Source organism: Hypanus sabinus, chromosome 22, assembly GCF_030144855.1.
Source record: "Hypanus sabinus isolate sHypSab1 chromosome 22, sHypSab1.hap1, whole genome shotgun sequence".
Taxonomy (NCBI): Eukaryota; Metazoa; Chordata; class Chondrichthyes; order Myliobatiformes; family Dasyatidae; genus Hypanus; species Hypanus sabinus.
The window spans coordinates 3,837,776-3,857,737 of NC_082727.1; the positions used below are offsets into that span (position 1 = coordinate 3,837,776).

Below are 19,962 nucleotides of genomic sequence, written 5' to 3' on the forward strand. Positions count from 1 at the left end.
GTAATAACTGTTTCTGAACCTGGTGATGTGGGACCTGATGGCTGAGGGGAAATAACAGTTCCTGAAGCTGGTGGTGTGGGACCGGATGGTTGAGGCGTAATAACTGTCTCTGAACCTGGTGGTGTGGGACCTGATGGTTGAGGGGTAATAACTGTTTCTGAAGCTGGTGGTGTGGGACCTGATGGTTGACGGGTAATAACTGTTTCTGAACCAGGTGGTGTGGGACCTGATGGTTGAGGGGTAATAATTGTTCCTGAACCTGGTGGTGTGGGGGCCTGATGGTTGAGGGGTGATAATTGTTCCTGAACCTGGTGATGTGCGACCTGATGGTTGTACTGTAATAATTGTTCTTGAACCTGGTGGTGTGGGACCTGATGGATGTAGGGTAATAATTGTTTCTGAACCTGATGGTGTGGGACCTGATGGTTGTAGGGTAATAATTGTTCCTGAACCTGGTGGTCTGGGACCTGATGTTTGTAGAGTAATAATTGTTCCTGATCCTGGTGGTGTGGGACCTGATGGTTGAAGGGTAATAACTGTTCCTGAACCTGGTGGTGTGGGACGTGATGGTTGAGGTGTAATAACTGTTCTTGAACCTGATGGTATGGGACCTGATGGTTGAAGGGTAATGACTGTTCCCGAACCTGGTGGTGGTGGACCAGATGGTTGAGGGGTGACAATTGTTCCTGAACCTGATTGTGTAGGTCCTGATGGTTGTAGGGTAATAACTGGTCCTAAACCTTGTGGTATGTGACCTGATGGTTGAGGGGTAATAACGGTTCCTGAACCTGGTGGTATGGGATCTGATGGTTGAAGGGTAATAACTGTTCCTAAACCTGGTGGTATGGGACCTAATGGCTGAGGGGTAATGACGGTTCCTGAACCTGGTGGTATGGGACCTGATGGTTGAGCGGTAATAACTGTTCCTGACCCTGATGGTGTGGGACCTGATAGTTGAGGGGTAATAACTGTTTCTGAACCTGGTCGTGTGGGACCTGATGGCTGAGGGGAGATACCTTTTCCTGAACCTGGTCGTGTGGGACCTGATGGTTGAAGGGTAATAACTGTTCCCCAATCTGGTGGTGTGGGTCCTGATGGTTGAGGTGTGATAACTGTTCCTGAACCTGGTGGTGTGGGACCTGATTGTTGTAGTGTAATAACTGTTCCTGAACCTGGTGGTGTGGGACCTGATGGTTGTAGGGTAATAATTGTTCCTGAACCTGGTGGTCTGGGACATGATGGTTGTAGAGTAATAATTGTTCCTGAACCTGGTGGTGTGGGACCTGATAGTTGAGGGGTAATAACTGTTTCTGAACCTGGTGGTGTGGGACCTGATTGTTGAGGGGTAATAACTGTTCCTGAACCTGGTCGTATGGGACCTGATGGTTGAAGGGTAATAACTGTTCCTGAACCTGGTGGTGTGGGACCCGCTGGTTGAGGTGTAATAACTGTTCTTGAACCTGATGGTATGGGACCTGATGGTTCAAGGGTAATGACTGTTCCCGAACCTGGTGGTGGTGGACCAGATGGTTGAGGGGTGACCATTGTTCCTGAACCTGGTGCTGTAGGTCCTGATGGTTGTAGGGTAATAACTGTTCCTGAACCTGGTGGTGTGGGACCTGATGGTTCAGGGGTGATAATTGTTCCTGAACCTGGTGATGTGCGACCTGATGGTTGTAGTGTAATAATTGTTCTTGAACCTGGTGGTGTGGGACCTGATGGTTGTAGAGTAATAATTGTTCGTGATCCTGGTGGTGTGGGACCTGATGTTTGAGGGGTGATAACTGTTTCTGAACATGGTGTTGTGGGACCTGATGGTTGAGGAGTAATAACTGTTTCTGAACCTGGTGGTATGGGACCTGATGGTTTAGGGGTGATAACTGTTTCTGATCCTGGCAGTGTGGGACCTGATGTTTGAAGGGTGATAACTGTTCCTGAAACTGGTGGTGTTGGATCTGATGGTTGAGGGGTGATAACTGTTTCTGTACATTGCAGTGTGGGACCTGATCGTTGAAGGATGATAACTGTTCCTGAACGTAGTGGTGTGGGACCTGATGGTTGACGGGTAATAACTGTTTCTGAACCTGGTGGTGTGGGACCTGATGGTTGACGGGTAATAAATGTTTCTGAACCAGATGGTGTGGGACCTGATGGTTCAGGGGTAATAATTGTTCCTGAACCTGGTGGTGTGGGGGCCTGATGGTTGAGGGGTGATAATTGTTCCTGAACCTGGTGATGTGCGACCTGATGGTTGTACTGTAATAATTGTTCTTGAACCTGGTGGTGTGGGACCTGATGGATGTAGGGTAATCATTGTTTCTGAACCTGATGGTGTGGGACCTGATGGTTGTAGGGTAATAATTGTTCCTGAACCTGGTGGTCTGGGACCTGATGGTTGTAGAGTAATAATTGTTCCTGATCCTGGTGGTGTGGGACCTGATGTTTGAGGGGTGATAACTGTTTCTGAACCTGCTGTTGTGGGACCTGATGGTTGAGGGGTAATAACTGTTCCTGAACCTGGTGGTGTGGGACCTGATGGTTGTAGGGTAATAATTGTTCCTGAACCTGGTGGTCTGGGACATGATGGTTGTAGAGTAATAATTGTTCCTGAACCTGGTGGTGTGGGACCTGATAGTTGAGGGGTAATAACTGTTTCTGAACCTGGTGGTGTGGGACCTGATTGTTGAGGGGTAATAACTGTTCCTGAACCTGGTCGTATGGGACCTGATGGTTGAAGGGTAATAACTGTTCCTGAACCTGGTGGTGTGGGACCCGCTGGTTGAGGTGTAATAACTGTTCTTGAACCTGATGGTATGGGACCTGATGGTTCAAGGGTAATGACTGTTCCCGAACCTGGTGGTGGTGGACCAGATGGTTGAGGGGTGACCATTGTTCCTGAACCTGGTGCTGTAGGTCCTGATGGTTGTAGGGTAATAACTGTTCCTGAACCTGGTGGTGTGGGACCTGATGGTTCAGGGGTGATAATTGTTCCTGAACCTGGTGATGTGCGACCTGATGGTTGTAGTGTAATAATTGTTCTTGAACCTGGTGGTGTGGGACCTGATGGTTGTAGAGTAATAATTGTTCGTGATCCTGGTGGTGTGGGACCTGATGTTTGAGGGGTGATAACTGTTTCTGAACATGGTGTTGTGGGACCTGATGGTTGAGGAGTAATAACTGTTTCTGAACCTGGTGGTATGGGACCTGATGGTTTAGGGGTGATAACTGTTTCTGATCCTGGCAGTGTGGGACCTGATGTTTGAAGGGTGATAACTGTTCCTGAAACTGGTGGTGTTGGATCTGATGGTTGAGGGGTGATAACTGTTTCTGTACATTGCAGTGTGGGACCTGATCGTTGAAGGATGATAACTGTTCCTGAACGTAGTGGTGTGGGACCTGATGGTTGACGGGTAATAACTGTTTCTGAACCTGGTGGTGTGGGACCTGATGGTTGACGGGTAATAAATGTTTCTGAACCAGATGGTGTGGGACCTGATGGTTCAGGGGTAATAATTGTTCCTGAACCTGGTGGTGTGGGGGCCTGATGGTTGAGGGGTGATAATTGTTCCTGAACCTGGTGATGTGCGACCTGATGGTTGTACTGTAATAATTGTTCTTGAACCTGGTGGTGTGGGACCTGATGGATGTAGGGTAATCATTGTTTCTGAACCTGATGGTGTGGGACCTGATGGTTGTAGGGTAATAATTGTTCCTGAACCTGGTGGTCTGGGACCTGATGGTTGTAGAGTAATAATTGTTCCTGATCCTGGTGGTGTGGGACCTGATGTTTGAGGGGTGATAACTGTTTCTGAACCTGCTGTTGTGGGACCTGATGGTTGAGGGGTAATAACTGTTTCTGAACCTGGAGGTATGGGACCTGATGGTTTACGGGTGATAACTGTTTCTGATCCTGGCAGTGTGGGACTTGATGTTTGAAGGGTGATAACTGTTCCTGAAACTGGTGGTGTTGGATCTGATGGTTGAGGGGTGATAACTGTTTCTGAACCTGGTGATGTGGGACCTGATGGCTGAGGCGTAATAACTGTTCCTGAAGCTGTTGGTGTGGGACCGGATGGTTGAGGCGTAATAACTGTCTCTGAAGCTGGTGGTGTGGGACCTGATGGTTGAGGGGTGATAATTGTTCCTGAACCTGGTGGTGTGGGACCTGATGGTTGAAGGGTAATAACTGTTCCTGAACCTGGTGGTGTGGGACGTGATGGTTGAGGTGTAATAACTGTTCTTGAACCTGATGGTATGGGACCTGATGGTTGAAGGGTAATGACTGTTCCCGAACCTGGTGGTGGTGGACCAGATGGTTGAGGGGTGACAATTGTTCCTGAACCTGGTTGTGTAGGTCCTGATGGTTGTAGGGTAATAACTGGTCCTAAACCTTGTGGTATGTGACCTGATGGCTGAGGGGTAATAACGGTTACTGAACCTGGTGGTATGGGATCTGATGGTTGAAGGGTAATAACTGTTCCTAAACCAGGTGGTATGGGACCTAATGGCTGAGGGGTAATAACGGTTCCTGAACCTGGTGGTATGGGACCTGATGGTTGAAGGGTAATAACTGTTCCTGACCCTGATGGTGTGGGACCTCATAGTTGAGGGGTAATAACTGTTTCTGAACCTGGTGGTGTGGGACCTGATGGCTGAGGGGAGATAACTTTTCCTGAACCTTGTCGTGTGGGACCTGATGGTTGAGGGGTAATAACGTTTCCTGAACCTGGTGGTGTGGGCCCTGATGATTGAGGGGTAATAACTGTTCCTGAACCTGGTGGTGTGGGACCTGATGGCTGAGGGGAGATAACTTTTCCTGAACCTGGTCGTGTGGGACCTGATGGTTGAAGGGTAATAACTGTTCCTGAACCTGGTGGTGTGGGACCTGATGGTTGAGGTGTAATAACGGTTCCTGAACCTGATGGTGTGGGACCTGATGGTTGAAGGGTAATAACTGTTCCTGAACCTGGTGTTGTGGGACCTGATGGTTGAGGTGTAATAACTGTTCTTGAACCAGGTGGTATGGGACCTGATGGTTGAAGGGTAATGACTGTTCCTGAACCTGGTGTTGTAGGACCTGATGGTTGAGGGGTAATAACTGTTCCTGAACCTGGTGGTGTAGGAAATGATGGTTGAAGGGTAATAACTGTTCCTGAACCTGGTCGTATGGGACCTGATGGTTGAGGGGTAATAACGGTTCCTGAACCTGGTGGTGTGGGCCCTGATGATTGAGGGGTAATAACTGTTCCTGAACCTGGTGGTGTGGGACCTGATTGTTGAGGGGTAATAACTGTTCCTGAACCTGGTGGTGTAGGACCTGATGGTTGAAGGGTAATAACTGTTCCTGAACCTGGTTGTATGGGACCTGATGGTTGAGGGGTAATAACGGTTCCTGAACTTGGTGGTGTGGGCCCTGATGATTGAGGGGTAATAACTGTTCCTGAACCTGGTGGTGTGGGACCTGATGGCTGAGGGGAGATAACTTTTCCTGAACCTGGTCGTGTGGGACCTGATGGTTGAAGGGTAATATCTGTTCCCCAATCTGGTGGTGTGGGTCCTGATGGTTGAGGGGTGATAATTGTTCCTGAACCTGGTGGTGTGGGAACTGATTGTTGTAGTGTAATAACTGTTCCTGAACCTGGTGGTGTGGGACCTGTTGGTTCTAGGGTAACAATTGTTCCTGAACCTGGTGGTGTGGGACCTGATAGTTGAGGGGTAATAACTGTTTCTGAACCTGGTGGTGTGGGACCTGGTTGTTGAGGGGTAATAACTGTTCCTGAACTTGGTGGTGTAGGACCTGATGGTTGAAGGGTAATAGCTGTTCCTGAACCTGGTCGTATGGGACCTGATGGTTGAGGGGTATTAACTGTTCCTGAACCTGGTGGTGTGGGCCCTGATGATTGAGGGGTAATAACTGTTCCTGAACCTGGTGGTGTGGGACCTGATGGCTGAGGGGAGATAACGTTTCTTGAACCTGGTGGTATGGGACCTGATGGTTGAAGGGTAATAACTGTTCCTGAACCTGGTGTTGTGGGACCTGATGGTTGAGGTGTAATAACTGTTCTTGAACCAGGTGGTATGGGACCTGATGGTTGAAGGGTAATAACTGTTCCTGAACCTGGTGGTGTAGGACCTGATGGTTGAAGGGTAATAACTGTTCCTGAACCTGGTGGTGTGGGACCTGATGGTTGAGGGGTAATAACTGTTTCTGATCCTGGCAGTGTGGGACTTGATGTTTGAAGGGTGATAACTGTTCCTGAAACTGGTGGTGTTGGATCTGATGGTTGAGGGGTGATAACTGTTTCTGAACCTGGTGATGTGGGACCTGATGACTGAGGCGTAATAACTGTTCCTGAAGCTGGTGGTGTGTGACCGGATGGTTGAGGCGTAATAACTGTCTCTGAAGCTGGTGGTGTGGGACCTGATGGTTGAGGGGTGATAATTGTTCCTGAACCTGGTGGTGTGGGACCTGATGGTTGAAGGGTAATAACTGTTCCTGAACCTGGTGGTGTGGGACGTGATGGTTGAGGTGTAATAACTGTTCTTGTACCTGATGGTATGGGACCTGATGGTTGAAGGGTAATGACTGTTCCCGAACCTGGTGGTGGTGGACCAGATGGTTGAGGGGTGACAATTGTTCCTGAACCTGGTGGTGTAGGTCCTGATGGTTGTAGGGTAATAACTGTTCCTAAACTTTGTGGTATGTGACCTGATGGCTGAGGGGTAATAACGGTTACTGAACCTGGTGGTATGGGATCTGATGGTTGAAGGGTAATAACTGTTCCTAAACCTGGTGGTATGGGACCTAATGGCTGAGGGGTAATAACGGTTCCTGAACCTGGTGGTATGGGACCTGATGGTTGAAGGGTAATAACTGTTCCTGACCCTGATGGTGTGGGACCTGATAGTTGAGGGGTAATAACTGTTTCTGAACCTGGTGGTGTGGGACCTGATGGCTGAGGGGGGATAACTTTTCCTGAACCTTGTCGTGTGGGACCTGATGGTTGAGGGGTAATAACGGTTCCTGAACCTGGTGGTGTGGGCCCTGATGATTGAGGGGTAATAACTGTTCCTGAACCTGGTGGTGTGGGACCTGATGGCTGAGGAGAGATAACTTTTCCTGAACCTGGTCGTGTGGGACCTGATGGTTGAAGGGTAATAACTGTTCCTGAACCTGGTGGTGTGGGACCTGATGGTTGAGGTGTAATAACGGTTCCTGAACCTGATGGTGTGGGACCTGATGGTTGAAGGGTAATAACTGTTCCTGAACCTGGTGTTGTGGGACCTGATGGTTGAGGTGTAATAACTGTTCTTGAACCAGGTGGTATGGGACCTGATGGTTGAAGGGTAATGACTGTTCCTGAACCTGGTGTTGTAGGACCTGATGGTTGAGGGGTAATAACTGTTCCTGAACCTGGTGGTGTAGGACCTGATGGTTGAAGGGTAATAACTGTTCCTGAACCTGGTCGTATGGGACCTGATGATTGAGGGGTAATAACGGTTCCTGAACCTGGTGGTGTGGGACCTGATTGTTGAGGGGTAATAACTGTTCCTGAACCTGGTGGTGTAGGACCTGATGGTTGAAGGGTAATAACTGTTCCTGAACCTGGTTGTATGGGACCTGATGGTTGAGGGGTAATAACGGTTCCTGAACTTGGTGGTGTGGGCCCTGATGATTGAGGGGTAATAACTGTTCCTGAACCTGGTGGTGTGGGACCTGATGGCTGAGGGGAGATAACTTTTCCTGAACCTGGTCGTGTGGGACCTGATGGTTGAAGGGTAATAACTGTTCCCCAATCTGGTGGTGTGGGTCCTGATGGTTGAGGGGTGATAATTGTTCCTGAACCTGGTGGTGTGGGACCTGATTGTTGTAGTGTAATAACTGTTCCTGAACCTGGTGGTGTGGGACCTGTTGGTTCTAGGGTAACAATTGTTCCTGAAACTGGTGGTGTGGGACCTGATAGTTGAGGGGTAATAACTGTTTCTGAACCTGGTGGTGTGGGACCTGGTTGTTGAGGGGTAATAACTGTTCCTGAACCTGGTGGTGTAGGACCTGATGGTTGAAGGGTAATAACTGTTCCTGAACCTGGTCGTATGGGACCTGATGGTTGAGGGGTAATAACTGTTCCTGAACCTGGTGGTGTGGGCCCTGATGATTGAGGGGTAATAACTGTTCCTGAACCTGGTGGTGTGGGACCTGATGGCTGAGGGGAGATAACGTTTCTTGAACCTGGTGGTATGGGACCTGATGGTTGAAGGGTAATAACTGTTCCTGAACCTGGTGTTGTGGGACCTGATGGTTGAGGTGTAATAAATGTTCTTGAACCAGGTGGTATGGGACCTGATGGTTGAAAGGTAATAACTGTTCCTGAACCTGGTGGTGTAGGACCTGATGGTTGAAGGGTAATAACTGTTCCTGAACCTGGTCGTATGGGAAATGATGGTTGAGGGGTAATAACGGTTCCTGAACCTGGTGGTGTGGGCCCTGATGATTGAGGGGTAATAACTGTTCCTGAACCTGGTGGTGTGGGACCTGATGGCTGAGGGGAGATAACGTTTCTTGAACCTGGTGGTATGGGACCTGATGGTTGAAGTGTAATAGCTGTTCCCCAATCTGGTGGTGTGGGATCTGATGGTTGAAGGGTGATAATTGTTCCTGAACCTGGTGGTGTGGGACCTGATGGTTGAAGTGTGATAACTGTTCCTGAACCTGGTGGTCTGGGACTTGATGGTTGTAGGGTAAAAATGTTCCTGAACTTGGTGGTGTGGGACCGGATGGTTGAGGGGTGATAATTGTTCCTGAACCTGCTGGTGTGGGACCTGATTGTTGTAGTGTAATAAGTGTTCCTGAACCTGGTGGTGTGGGACTTGATGGTTGTAGTGTAATAACTGTTCCTGAACCTGGTGATGTGGGACCTGATGGTTGAAGGGTAATAACTGTTCCTGAACCTGGTGGTGTGGGACTTGATGGTTGACGGGTAATAACTGTTCCTGAGCCTGTTGATATGGGACCTGATGGTTGACAGGTAATAACTGTTCCTGATCCTGGTGGTGTGGGACCTAAGGCTCCTGTTGCCTCCTTCCTGATGGTATAAGTGAGAAGATAGCATGTCCTGGATGTTGGGGATCCTTGCTGATAGATATCGCTTTCTTGTAGCATTGCTGCCTGCTAATGTGTTCAATACTGGGGTGGGATTTGCCTGAGATGGGCTGGGCTGATGTTTTGTAGGCTTATCTTTCTTGGACATTGGTGTTTCGTACCAAGCCATAATAAATCCACTCTGGATAGTCTCCAACTATGCATCTATGGATGTTTGACAAAGTTTTAGGTGATATGCTGAATCTTTGCAAACTCTTAAGGAAGTAGAGGCACTGCTTTGTGATGTCATTTAAATGCTGGAAAAAATAACAATCAAAATAGAAACTGTGCACAAATCAACAGACCAAGAGGCATTCTAACAATCAAAATGTAAGCAATAACAGAACCAGACAGAGGACCTGTCAGCTCCTCCATGGAGCCACTCTGCTCCAGATCCCATCATAGCCCCGTTCCAAAGAACTGAATTCCATGGGTGAGAGTCAGATTGAGACAGGTAGTGTTGACACTGAGGTAACTTATGAAGTCCTGCCAAAGGGTCTCACCCGAAACATCAACAGTACTTTTTTCCATAGATGCTGCCTGGCCTGCTGAGTTCTCCAGCACTTAGTATGTGTTGCTTTCAAAAGATTCTATGAGTTCTGGTAAAATTGAAGTCAATGAGCATCAACTGGGACACACTCCAGTGGCTGCAGTTCCATGTCACACTGATAAAGCTAGCTCTATATGTTGGAGGGCAACATTCGAGCCTGGTTTTAATGTACTGAAGCATCTGAAAACAGCTACCACGATATGAAGAGCAGAATAACTGATGCAATGGCAATACATATGAGGTTTTAATTTGGCCTCATTACGGGATAAATAAAGATGAAGACAAAGATTAGTTTTATTTGTCATATGTCAATTGAAATGTCAAAGCATATAGTGAAATACACCGTTTGCTTCAAGTAATGTCAACAAGATTGTGTTGGGGGGCTGCCACCAAGGGTAGCCACAATTCCAGCACCAACATAATATACTCACAACTTACTAACCCTAACCCTAGCCGTACATCTTTGGAATGTGGGAGTGAAGTGGAGCACTGGAGGAAACCCACGCAGTCACAGGGAGAACGTACAATCTTCTTGCAGCCAGCGGCGGGAACTGAGCCAAGATCGGTGAATGCTCGTACCATAAAGCCATTGTGCTATCCACTATGCTGCTGTGCCACCATAAAACGATATAAAAGGACAGCTTTGTAGAAGGCAAAAATACAGGAGGAGCTCAGCAGGTCAGGGAGGAGAAACAGTTGACAGTTTATTTCCATTCACGTAGATGCTGCCTAACTTTCTGTGCTCCCCTAGCATTTTGTGTGTGTTCTTTGGCAATATTTATGACTTAATCAAGATCAAGATGGTGCCTGTGAACAATGCAACCAACGGCAATGTCCTACAGCCAGTTAACAAAGCTACTTCTTTTACTTCTTCTTCTTTCAAGTATGATTCTACTACGAAGCTGCACTTGATTGGAGCCTGTGATTTACATTTTGATGGTGTGTATTTGGGCCTTGGTTGTCTCCAAAGGAGTTCAGTGAGGTTGAGAGGACAAGGCCTGGGAGCCTGGAAAAGGGGTGTGAGCCCATGATCGACTTCATTGCTTCTCTTTGATTGAGCAAGTTTTCAGTCAATAAAGACAGAAGTAAACTGCGGGCAGGTGTTTGCTTGTGTTTCACTGGTCTTCCTCTCCCTCTGTCGGAGGAAAGTGCAGGAGTCTTGGGTCTCACTTTGCCTGGAGTGAGTGGCGAGGCTCGTGGCTGCGGATTTGTCTTGGGGGACTGAGGCTCAGATAGCATGGTCTGAGGCACCTGATCAAAGATCGGCTCTGTGGCCTGCAGTTGGCTAGTGATGCGGAGCTGAACTGAACTAAACTGAATTCTCCTGGACTCCTGGTTTGACGTTTGATACTCTATATAATATTCACTGGCTTTTTGCCATTTGTGCAGTTTATCTTTTTCTTGGGCATTGGGCATCTGAACGGGTTCCATGGTGTTTTGGGGCTGCCTGTGGGAGGACGCCTCGATAATAAGTACACTTTGAACTTTTGAATCTTTCATTCAGTACAGTATCTGTCTTCTGCAGTTTTCATGGAATGGAGATCAAGCAGTCTCCCCATCAGCCATAGTTCACAGCTTAACTTTCAACTCCATGCAATAATAAACAGTAATTCTGTACAACCTGACAAAGGCCACAGTTCCACCGGCGTTCCTGAATCAAACTTTTCAGATCAGACAGGGTCAAAGCAACATTTCAAAACCGAGACTGACAGGTTTTATTTTGCAAGGGAGTTTAGGTAGTAGATAACCAAGCCATATCATGGAGTGAATATCTATTTAGGTATGACTAATTGATGGTTTAGACTAGGTGTGCTGAATCCTAAGATATTCTGTTGCAACTTCGCAATATCCAGAGATCCACCAAAACAACAATGCATAAACTCAAAAATAATTTAGGAAGAAATACTATGATTAAACAGCTAATATTGAATTATTCAACCCTTCATTTTACTCTCACAGTCGTTGTGTTTATATTAACAAAGCAATTACATTGGCTACCAGGACAACTAGGGAAAAGTCAACAGGATGCCTTTATTTATGTTGGTGAATGCACTGGCAGTCTGTGAATAGGAAGGGTGGTGCTTTAACTGGGTGAGTAACAGTGGAAAATATTAGCCTTGGTTTCTGATTTGAGAAGCCCAAGTTAGCAAGTGGGCTGCAGAATCAACATTCAGTTCATCAAATTTCTCAACAACCTAGATTAGCATTAATGTAAAACGTGATTAGCCGGGGATGGTAAACTGTTAATTACTGAGGAATGGTAAACTGCTAGTTACCGGAGAATGGTAAACTGCTCATTAGCGGGGAATAGTAAACAGCTCGTTACTGGGGAATGGTAAACTGCTAGTTACCAGGAAATTGAAAACTACACATTACTGGGGAATGGTAAACTGCTCGTTATTGGGGAATGGTAACCTGCTAGTTACTGGGGAATGGTAAACTGCTCATTACCAGGGAATGGTAACCTGCTAGTTACTGGGGAATGGTAAACTGCTCATTACCAGGGAATGGTAAACTGCTAGTTACTCTTGTGAATGTTACGAAGTGCTACACAAGTGAAAGAGCATTCCTGTCCTCACTGAAAGGAAGGGGATTCAAACTTGAATTGATCTGAGGCAACATAAATCACCCTATGGGAGTGGCCTGTGTTAGGGTTAGGGTCAGGATCCCGCTGCTTCTCAGATCTCAAGCCTCAGCCTCAATCCTCACCTCAAGTGCTGACTGGATGAAGGGCCCTGTGCCAATATAGTTGTCCCTAAAGTAGGTGAATGGTGGACCGGCTGGTAGTGTGGTGGCTTCAGCATTGGACTTCAAGGCAGATGTTCCTGAGTTCAAAGAAAGGCCTAGCAGTCTACTTGCCATGAAAACCCTATGGACCCCACGGTCCATGAAGTCACAAAGAGTCAGACTCCACTAAATGACTGAACGGCAAAAAAAGGTGAGAGTATGGGGAAGGAACTGCTGGGAATTTGGGGAGAATAGAAAGGAAGAAATGTGGAATTAGTCTCCTTTATCTCATTTATTTTCTATAATTTCCTCCTTTTCCACTCTCCTTTTCTTCTTTCCTTCTTTCTCCTATTTTTGTCCCCTTCCCACCCTCCCCCAGCCCTCCTTTATCCATATTTCTGCTTTTCCCCCTCTGGCTCCATCAGTCCACTTCACACACAGATCAACCCCCCCCCCTTCCAACTATTATTCCCTTCTCCTCCCATGCTTCATATTCTCACTTCCTTTGCTTTTCTGAATCAACTTCTTATAGCACTTGGTGTTCCTGCTGATCTCCCTCCATACTCCCCTCTTCCTGCCGATCTCCCTCCACACTCCCCTCTTCCTGCCGATCTCCCTCCACTCTCCCCTCTTCCTGCCGCTCTCCCTCCACACTCCCCTCTTCCTGCTGATCTCCCTCCATGCTCCCGTCTGCCTGCTGATCTCCCTCCACACTCCCCTCTTCCTGCTGATCTTCTTCCACACTCTCCTCTTCCTGCTGATCTCCCTCCACGCTCCCCTCTTCCTGCCTTGCTCCATATGTTGCCTTTTTTCATTGTCCTCTCTCTTTGTCAGCCTCCATCTATCACTTACCCACCACAGTCTTCTATCTCCACCCTTGTTTACATCCCCTACCTGGCACTACCTTCTGTCATCTTACACCCCTCCCCGGTCCACCAATTACCTCAGAGTCCTTTCTTGCTGCTCTCCATCTCCACTGGCTATTTTGCTTCAGTGTTTTCAGACAAACATATCAACAATTTCTTTCTTCCCACCAGAAGAGTTCCTCCTGCAGACTGTGTGTTGGTCCACATTTCAACATCTGCAATCTCTTTGTGTCTCCGAAGTTTAATCAGATGGGTGATGGTTGGTGTGGACAATGAAAAATTGGTATCTGTGTTTTGTGTGACCTTGTGCTTCATTCTGCATTATGTTGATTACATTGCACATTTCGATCCTATGTTCAAGTCACATTTCACTGTAACCTTACCTTCAACTTGAGCTCTTTATATTGTTTGGACATGCGAACAAGTAGCTGCTGTTCACCAATGGCAGGGGGTTTCTGCTGGTAGAACTGTACCATGGCCTGGGCTGCTTCAGGATATGCCATTTCCAGAAAGGCCTGTAAATAAAAAGGTAAATTAGTCTATAAATGGTGTGCCCTTATGTTCTTATGTCGGTCCGAGGAGCATCATTTTGACGTGTTAGGAAAGCTTGTGCGTTCCGGAAATCCTCAGAGTGATGTCATCTGGAGCTTAGCTCCTTGCAGGGCCAGCCATGAAGAGGGAGGTTCCAGACAAACAGCGATCCAACCAAGACCTCAACGGTGGAGCTGACAGAAGATATAGTCGCATCACACCAGCAGTGAAGTGAAAGCAGAGGAAGGGTCTCCAGTCACCTTGCATTCCATGGTACTGAATCCTGGATCCTGACTCTGATCTGTCAAGGAGTCTCTGGTGGCTACTTATGCATCAGCTTCCCCACGTTAAACAAAGTCATTCACACACGTTCTCCACTAACACCTTGGAAGTTCGAGTTCGAACAGTTTTACAGTTTTACAGTTTTACTCGAATTTACAGTTCGAGTGATCGCACTACTACTATGCTCTTACGTATTCTTACATATAGAGTTGTTAGTATTGGACATCATTGTTAGCAAAAAAGCTAGAAAAGGACATAAAGGTGAAAGAAATAGAAGAGAGGCTTAGCTACAGAGGTCTCTGAGTACTGTACAATCATGGCTACTGACATAGCTATATGAATTATTCCTCATTTCTAAAGAAACTTAATTAAAAGGTGGCCCTGAGGTTACTTTAGAAGAAACCCTTGAAGATATGATTTTGGTATAATTCACTTAGTAGGTGTTATTATTAGAGCTTGTAAAGATTGATTTGAGATTGATACCTGGTTTGTGGCTCTCATGAGGATATAATTTGTAACTTTCCCAAATGGAAGTCCAAGATTAATGACATCACTCTCCGTGCAGCTCCCGTCAGGAAGATTGCAGATGTGAACAACTCGGCTGGGTCCAGGCTTCCTCTGCGGAAAAAGCTGCAAACAAAGCAATGGGAAGTTGACATTTCTTTTGTTAGAAAACTCACCCACAGTCAAAATGTGTAACAGATTTCACATGTTTGCTTCTTCATGGAATTTACACACTTAGTTATCCACTTGTTTTTGGTGTTTTTCTACATCTAACCTGGCTGCAGTCGCAGTTCCATAGCCAATGCTGTTCTGACTTGCACCACTATCCCTTCTGTCATTTGATTTACGTGATTTCCATCCTTGTTTCAATACATTAGCAGGACTCTAAGCAAGCCATCAGTAAAGAGAAGGTAACCATATTTTATCCAGAATGTTACATCTGATTGATCAAACAAGCTGGCTGCAAACAGCACAATACCAATGAACAAGTTCTTGCACTCACATCGTACATCAAATCAGGCACTGAACTCAAAAAGAAATCCTGAGCAATTTTCATCAATTTATCCACTGCATATGACACCATTTGGAACCAAGGCTTAATGTTAAAACTAGCCCAAACCATCCCATGTGAAAAGATCCTATGTCTCCTCCACAGAATAACCCGTTCTTTCTTTACCTGTGTAGGAAGAGTCACCAGTCACATTATGAAATTCCACAATGGCATCCCCCAAGGGTCAGTTCTGGCTCTAACCTTGTTCAATCTGTACCTCAGTGACTTCCCTAAAACCAAATCCACTAAATTTGGATACACTATTGACATGGCCATAGCCTTCCAATCGAACAATATTAAATCCATTGAAAAAAAACCTTATCTAATACGTTTGTATATTAACTCCCTATCCAATTACTTCTCAAAATGATACCTAAAAATGAATGTCAACAAAACAGTAACCTCCATATTTCATCTGGACAACTGATTAACCAGACTTAAATTTATTATTAAAATCTAAATGACCACACCCAAAGGATTTAGGAGTCACACTGTATCAAACTCTCTCATACAAGATCCATCTTCAAAACGTTGCAAAGAAACTAAAATCTAGAATGGCCATGACCAAGAAGATAGCAGGAATCAAATGGAGCGCTAACCAGTCAGTCCAACGAACATCTAGCCTAGCACTATTTTTCTCGGTCACTGAATATTGCACATCCCATAGTGATGTCATCTGGAGCTAAGCCCCTGGTAGGGTCAGCCAAGAAGGTGAGTTCAAGTGGGAGATTCCAGACAAAGAGCGATCCAACCAAGACCTCAAAAGTGGCAGAAGATGATATCACATCACACCAGCAGTGAAGGTAGAGTACCAGGTGCTAGGGTCCAGGTGGTATTGGAGCGGCTGTAGGATATTCTCAAGAGGAAGGATGAAAAGCCAGAGGTCATGGTGCAATGACAGGCAGAAAAGATCCTACACAATGAGTATATAGAGTTAGGATAGAGGCTGAAGAGAAGGACCTCCATGGTGGTAATTTCCAGAATACTCCCAGTGTCACGGGTTAGAGCAGGTAGGAACGGGGTGATAGCATAGATGAGTGAGTGGCTGAGGAGATGGTGCATGGGACAGGGTTTCAAGTTTCTTGGATCATTGGAACTTTTTCTGGAGAAGAGATGATCTATAAAAGAGAGATGGGTTGCACTTGAACTGGAGGGGAATTAATATTCTGGCTGGGAGGTTTGCTAATGCCACTCAGGAGAGCTTAAACTAGTTTTGCATGGGTCTGGGAACCGGAGCACCAGGTCAGAGAGAAGGTTCAGAAAACCCAATTAGAAAAATGTGAAGAGAAAAACGCCTGCCACACGAAACAACAACCATAGGCAGGGCATCAAATTTAAAGCATTTGCTTACCATTACTCTTGCAAAATTGGCTCACCTGCTATAATATTTTGCAGAAATATTGCTTTTAATGTAAATTAGTGGCTTAATGTACATTTAAATATAGAAATATAGAAAACCTACGGCACAATACAGGCCCTTCGGCCCACAAAGTTGTGCCGACCATGTCCCTACCTCAGAAATTACTAGGCTTACCTATAGCCCTCTACTTTATTAAACTCCATGTACCTATCTGAAAGCCTCTTAAAAGACCCTATCATATCCACTTCCACCACCGTTGCCAGCAGCTCATTCCATGCACTAACCACTCTCAGAGTTAAAAACTTACCCCTGACATCTCCTCTGTATCTACTCCCCAGCACCTTAAACCTGGGTCCTCTTGTGGCAACCATTTCAGCCCTGGGAAAAAGCCTCCGACTTTCCACATGATCAACGCTTCTCATCATCTTGTACACCTCTGTCAGGTCACCTCTCATCCTCTGTCACTCCAAGGAGAAAAGGCCGAGTTCACTCAACCTATTCTCATAAGGCATGATCCTCAGTGCAGGCAACATCCTTGTAAATCTCCTCTGTGCCCTCTCTATGGCTTCCACATCCTTCCTGTAGTGAGGCGACCAGAACTGAGCACAGTACTCCAAGTGGGGTCTGACCAGGGTCCTATATAGCTGCAACATTACTTCTCAGCTCCTAAATTCAATTCCACAATTGATGAAGGCCAAGATATCATGCGCCTTCTTAACCACAGAGTAAACATGCGCAGATGTTTTGAGCTTCCTATGGACTCGGACCCCAAGATCCCTATGATCTTCCACACTGCCAAGAGTCTTACCATTAATACTATATTCTACCATCATATTTGACCTACCAAAATGAACCACTTCACACTTTCCTGGGTTGAACTCCATCTGCCACTTCTCAGCCCAGTTTTGCATATTATCAATATCCTGCTGTAAACTCTGACAGCCATCCACACTATCCACAACACCCCCAACCTTTGTGTCATCTGCAAACTTACTAACCCATCCCTCCACTTCCTCATTCAGGTCATTTATAAAACTCACAAAGAGTAGGGGTCCCAGAACAGATCCCTGAGGCACACCACTGGTGACCGACCTCCATGCAGAATATGACCCATCTACAACCATACTTTGCCTTCTGTGGGCAAGCCAGTTCTGGATCCACAAAGCAATGTCCCCTTGGATCCCATGCCTCCTTACTTTCTCTATAAGCCTTGCATGGGGTACCTTATCAAATGCCTTGCTGAAATCCACATGCACTACATCTACTGCTCTTCCTTCATCAACGTGTTTAGTCACATCCTCAAAAAATTCAATCAGGCACGTAAGGCACAACCTGCCCTTGACAAAGCCATGCTGATTATTCCTAATCATATTATACCTCTCCAAATATTCATAAATCCTGCCTCTCAGGATCTTCTCCATCAACTTACCAACCACTGAGGTAAGGCACACTGACCTATAATTTCCTGGGCTATCTCTACTCCCTTTCTTGAATAAAGGAACAACATCCACAACCCTCTAATCCTCCAGAACCTCTCCTGTCCCCATTGATGATGCAAAGATCATCACCAGAGGCTCAGCAATCTCCTCCCTCGCCTCCTACAGTAGCCTGGGGTATATTTCATCCAGTCCCAGCGACTTATCCAACTTGATGCTTTCCAAAAGCTCCAGCACATCCTCTTTCTTAATATCTACATGCTCAAGCTTTTCAGTCTGCTGCAAGTCATCACTACAATCACTAATATCTTTTTCCATAGTGAATACTGAAGTAAAGTATTCATTAAGTACCTCTGCTATTTCCTCCGGTTCCATACACACTTTCCCACTGTCACACTTGATAGGTCCTGTTCTTTGATGTCTTATCCTCTTGCTCTTCACATACTTGTAGAATGCTTTGGGGTTTTCCTTAATTCTGCCCACCAAGGCCTTCTCATGGCCCCTTCCAGCTCTCCTAATTTCCTTCTTAAGCTCCTTCCTAGTAGCCTTATAATCTTCTAGATCTCTAACATTACCTAGCTCTCTGAACCTTTTGTAAGCTTTTCTTTTACAAACAAGAGAAAATCCACAGATGCTGGAAATCCACACACAAAATGCTGGAGGAACTCAGCAGGCTAGGCAGCATGTATGGAAAAGACTACAGTTGACATTTTGGGCTGAGATCCTTCAGCAGGACTGGACCTCCACCATCAATGTTGCCCTCTACCACATCCCTTCCATTTCACGCATGTCTGCTCTCACTGCATCCTCATGTCATCCTACCAGGGATAGGGTTCCTCTTGTCCCTTTCTTTGAAAAAAGAGGACACCTCCTTCATTCTAGAATGAAAAATCTCATCCTAAGAGCAGATGTGGCAGAGATGGAGGAGTTGAGAGAAGAGGATTGCATTTTTACAAGTATCAGGGTGAGAAGTGTAGTCTCGGTAGCTGTGAGAGTCCGTGGATTTATAATAAATATCAGTAGATAAGTTGTCTCCAGAGACAGAGACAGTAAGATTGAGAAAGGGGGGGGGAGGTGTGGAAATGGATCAGGTAAGTTTGAAGGCAGGGTGGAAGTTGGAGGCAAAGTTCATGAAGTAGACAAGTTCAGCGTGGGTGCAGGAAGCAGCACCAATGCAGTCATCGATGTAGCATAAGAAAAGTGCGGGAAGGTCACCGGAATAGGCTTTGAACATAAACTGTTCCACGTAGCTGACAAACGGGCAGGCATAGCTGGGACCCATGCGAGTGCCCATGGCTACACTGTTGTTTGAAGGAAGTGAGAGGAGCCAAATGAGAAATTATTCAGAGTGAGGACAAGTTCTGCGAGGTGGGGGAGAGTGGTGGTGGAGGGGAACTGGTTGGGTCTGGTGTCCAGAAAAGAACAGAGAGCTTTGAGGCCTTCCTGGTGGGGGATGGAGGTGTATGGGGACTGGACATCCATAGTAAAAATAAGATGATGGGGGCCAGGGAACCTGAAATCATTGAAAAGATCCAGAGCATGTGAAGAGTCACGGGTGTAGGTAAGAAGAGACTGAACCGGGGGGGATAAAACAGAGTCGAGGTATGCAGATGTGAGTTCAGTGGGGCAGGAACAAGCTGAAACAACGGGTTTACCTGGACAATTGGGTGTGTGGTTCTTGGGTGGGACGTAGAAATGGGAGGTGCAGGGTGTGGGAACTATGAGGTTGGTGGCAGTGGATGGGAGATCCCCAGAGTCAATAAGGTTGGTGATGGTGTGGGAAACATTCTGTTTGGCAGCCTCGTACCACAGTGTGTAATGGTATAGCAACAGCAGGGTGCTATACCATTAAAGCAATAATAAGCTGCTTTAATAGAATACCAAATTTTATTTTACTTTCATTTAGAGATATATAGCACAGTGAAAGGTTCTTTCGGCCCAATGTGCCTGTGCTGCCCAGTTACAGCCACGTGAGCAATGGACAGCTTGTTGTCACTGCAACAGGGTTACGCTGACT

The 19,962-nt window shown here is 46.3% G+C and overlaps 1 protein-coding gene across 1 annotated transcript in view; it reads right to left on the minus strand.

Moving 5' to 3' along the window:
• rbm20 (RNA binding motif protein 20) overlaps window positions 1-19,962 on the minus strand; it is a 256,536-nt gene that overhangs the window by 213,606 nt on the left and 22,968 nt on the right. The window contains exons 6-7 of the mRNA XM_059948087.1: window positions 14,579-14,725; window positions 13,666-13,797 (exon numbers count right to left, since the gene is read on the minus strand). Coding sequence (XP_059804070.1) covers window positions 13,666-13,797; window positions 14,579-14,725 — 279 coding nt within the window. The remainder of the gene's footprint in view (window positions 1-13,665; window positions 13,798-14,578; window positions 14,726-19,962) is intronic.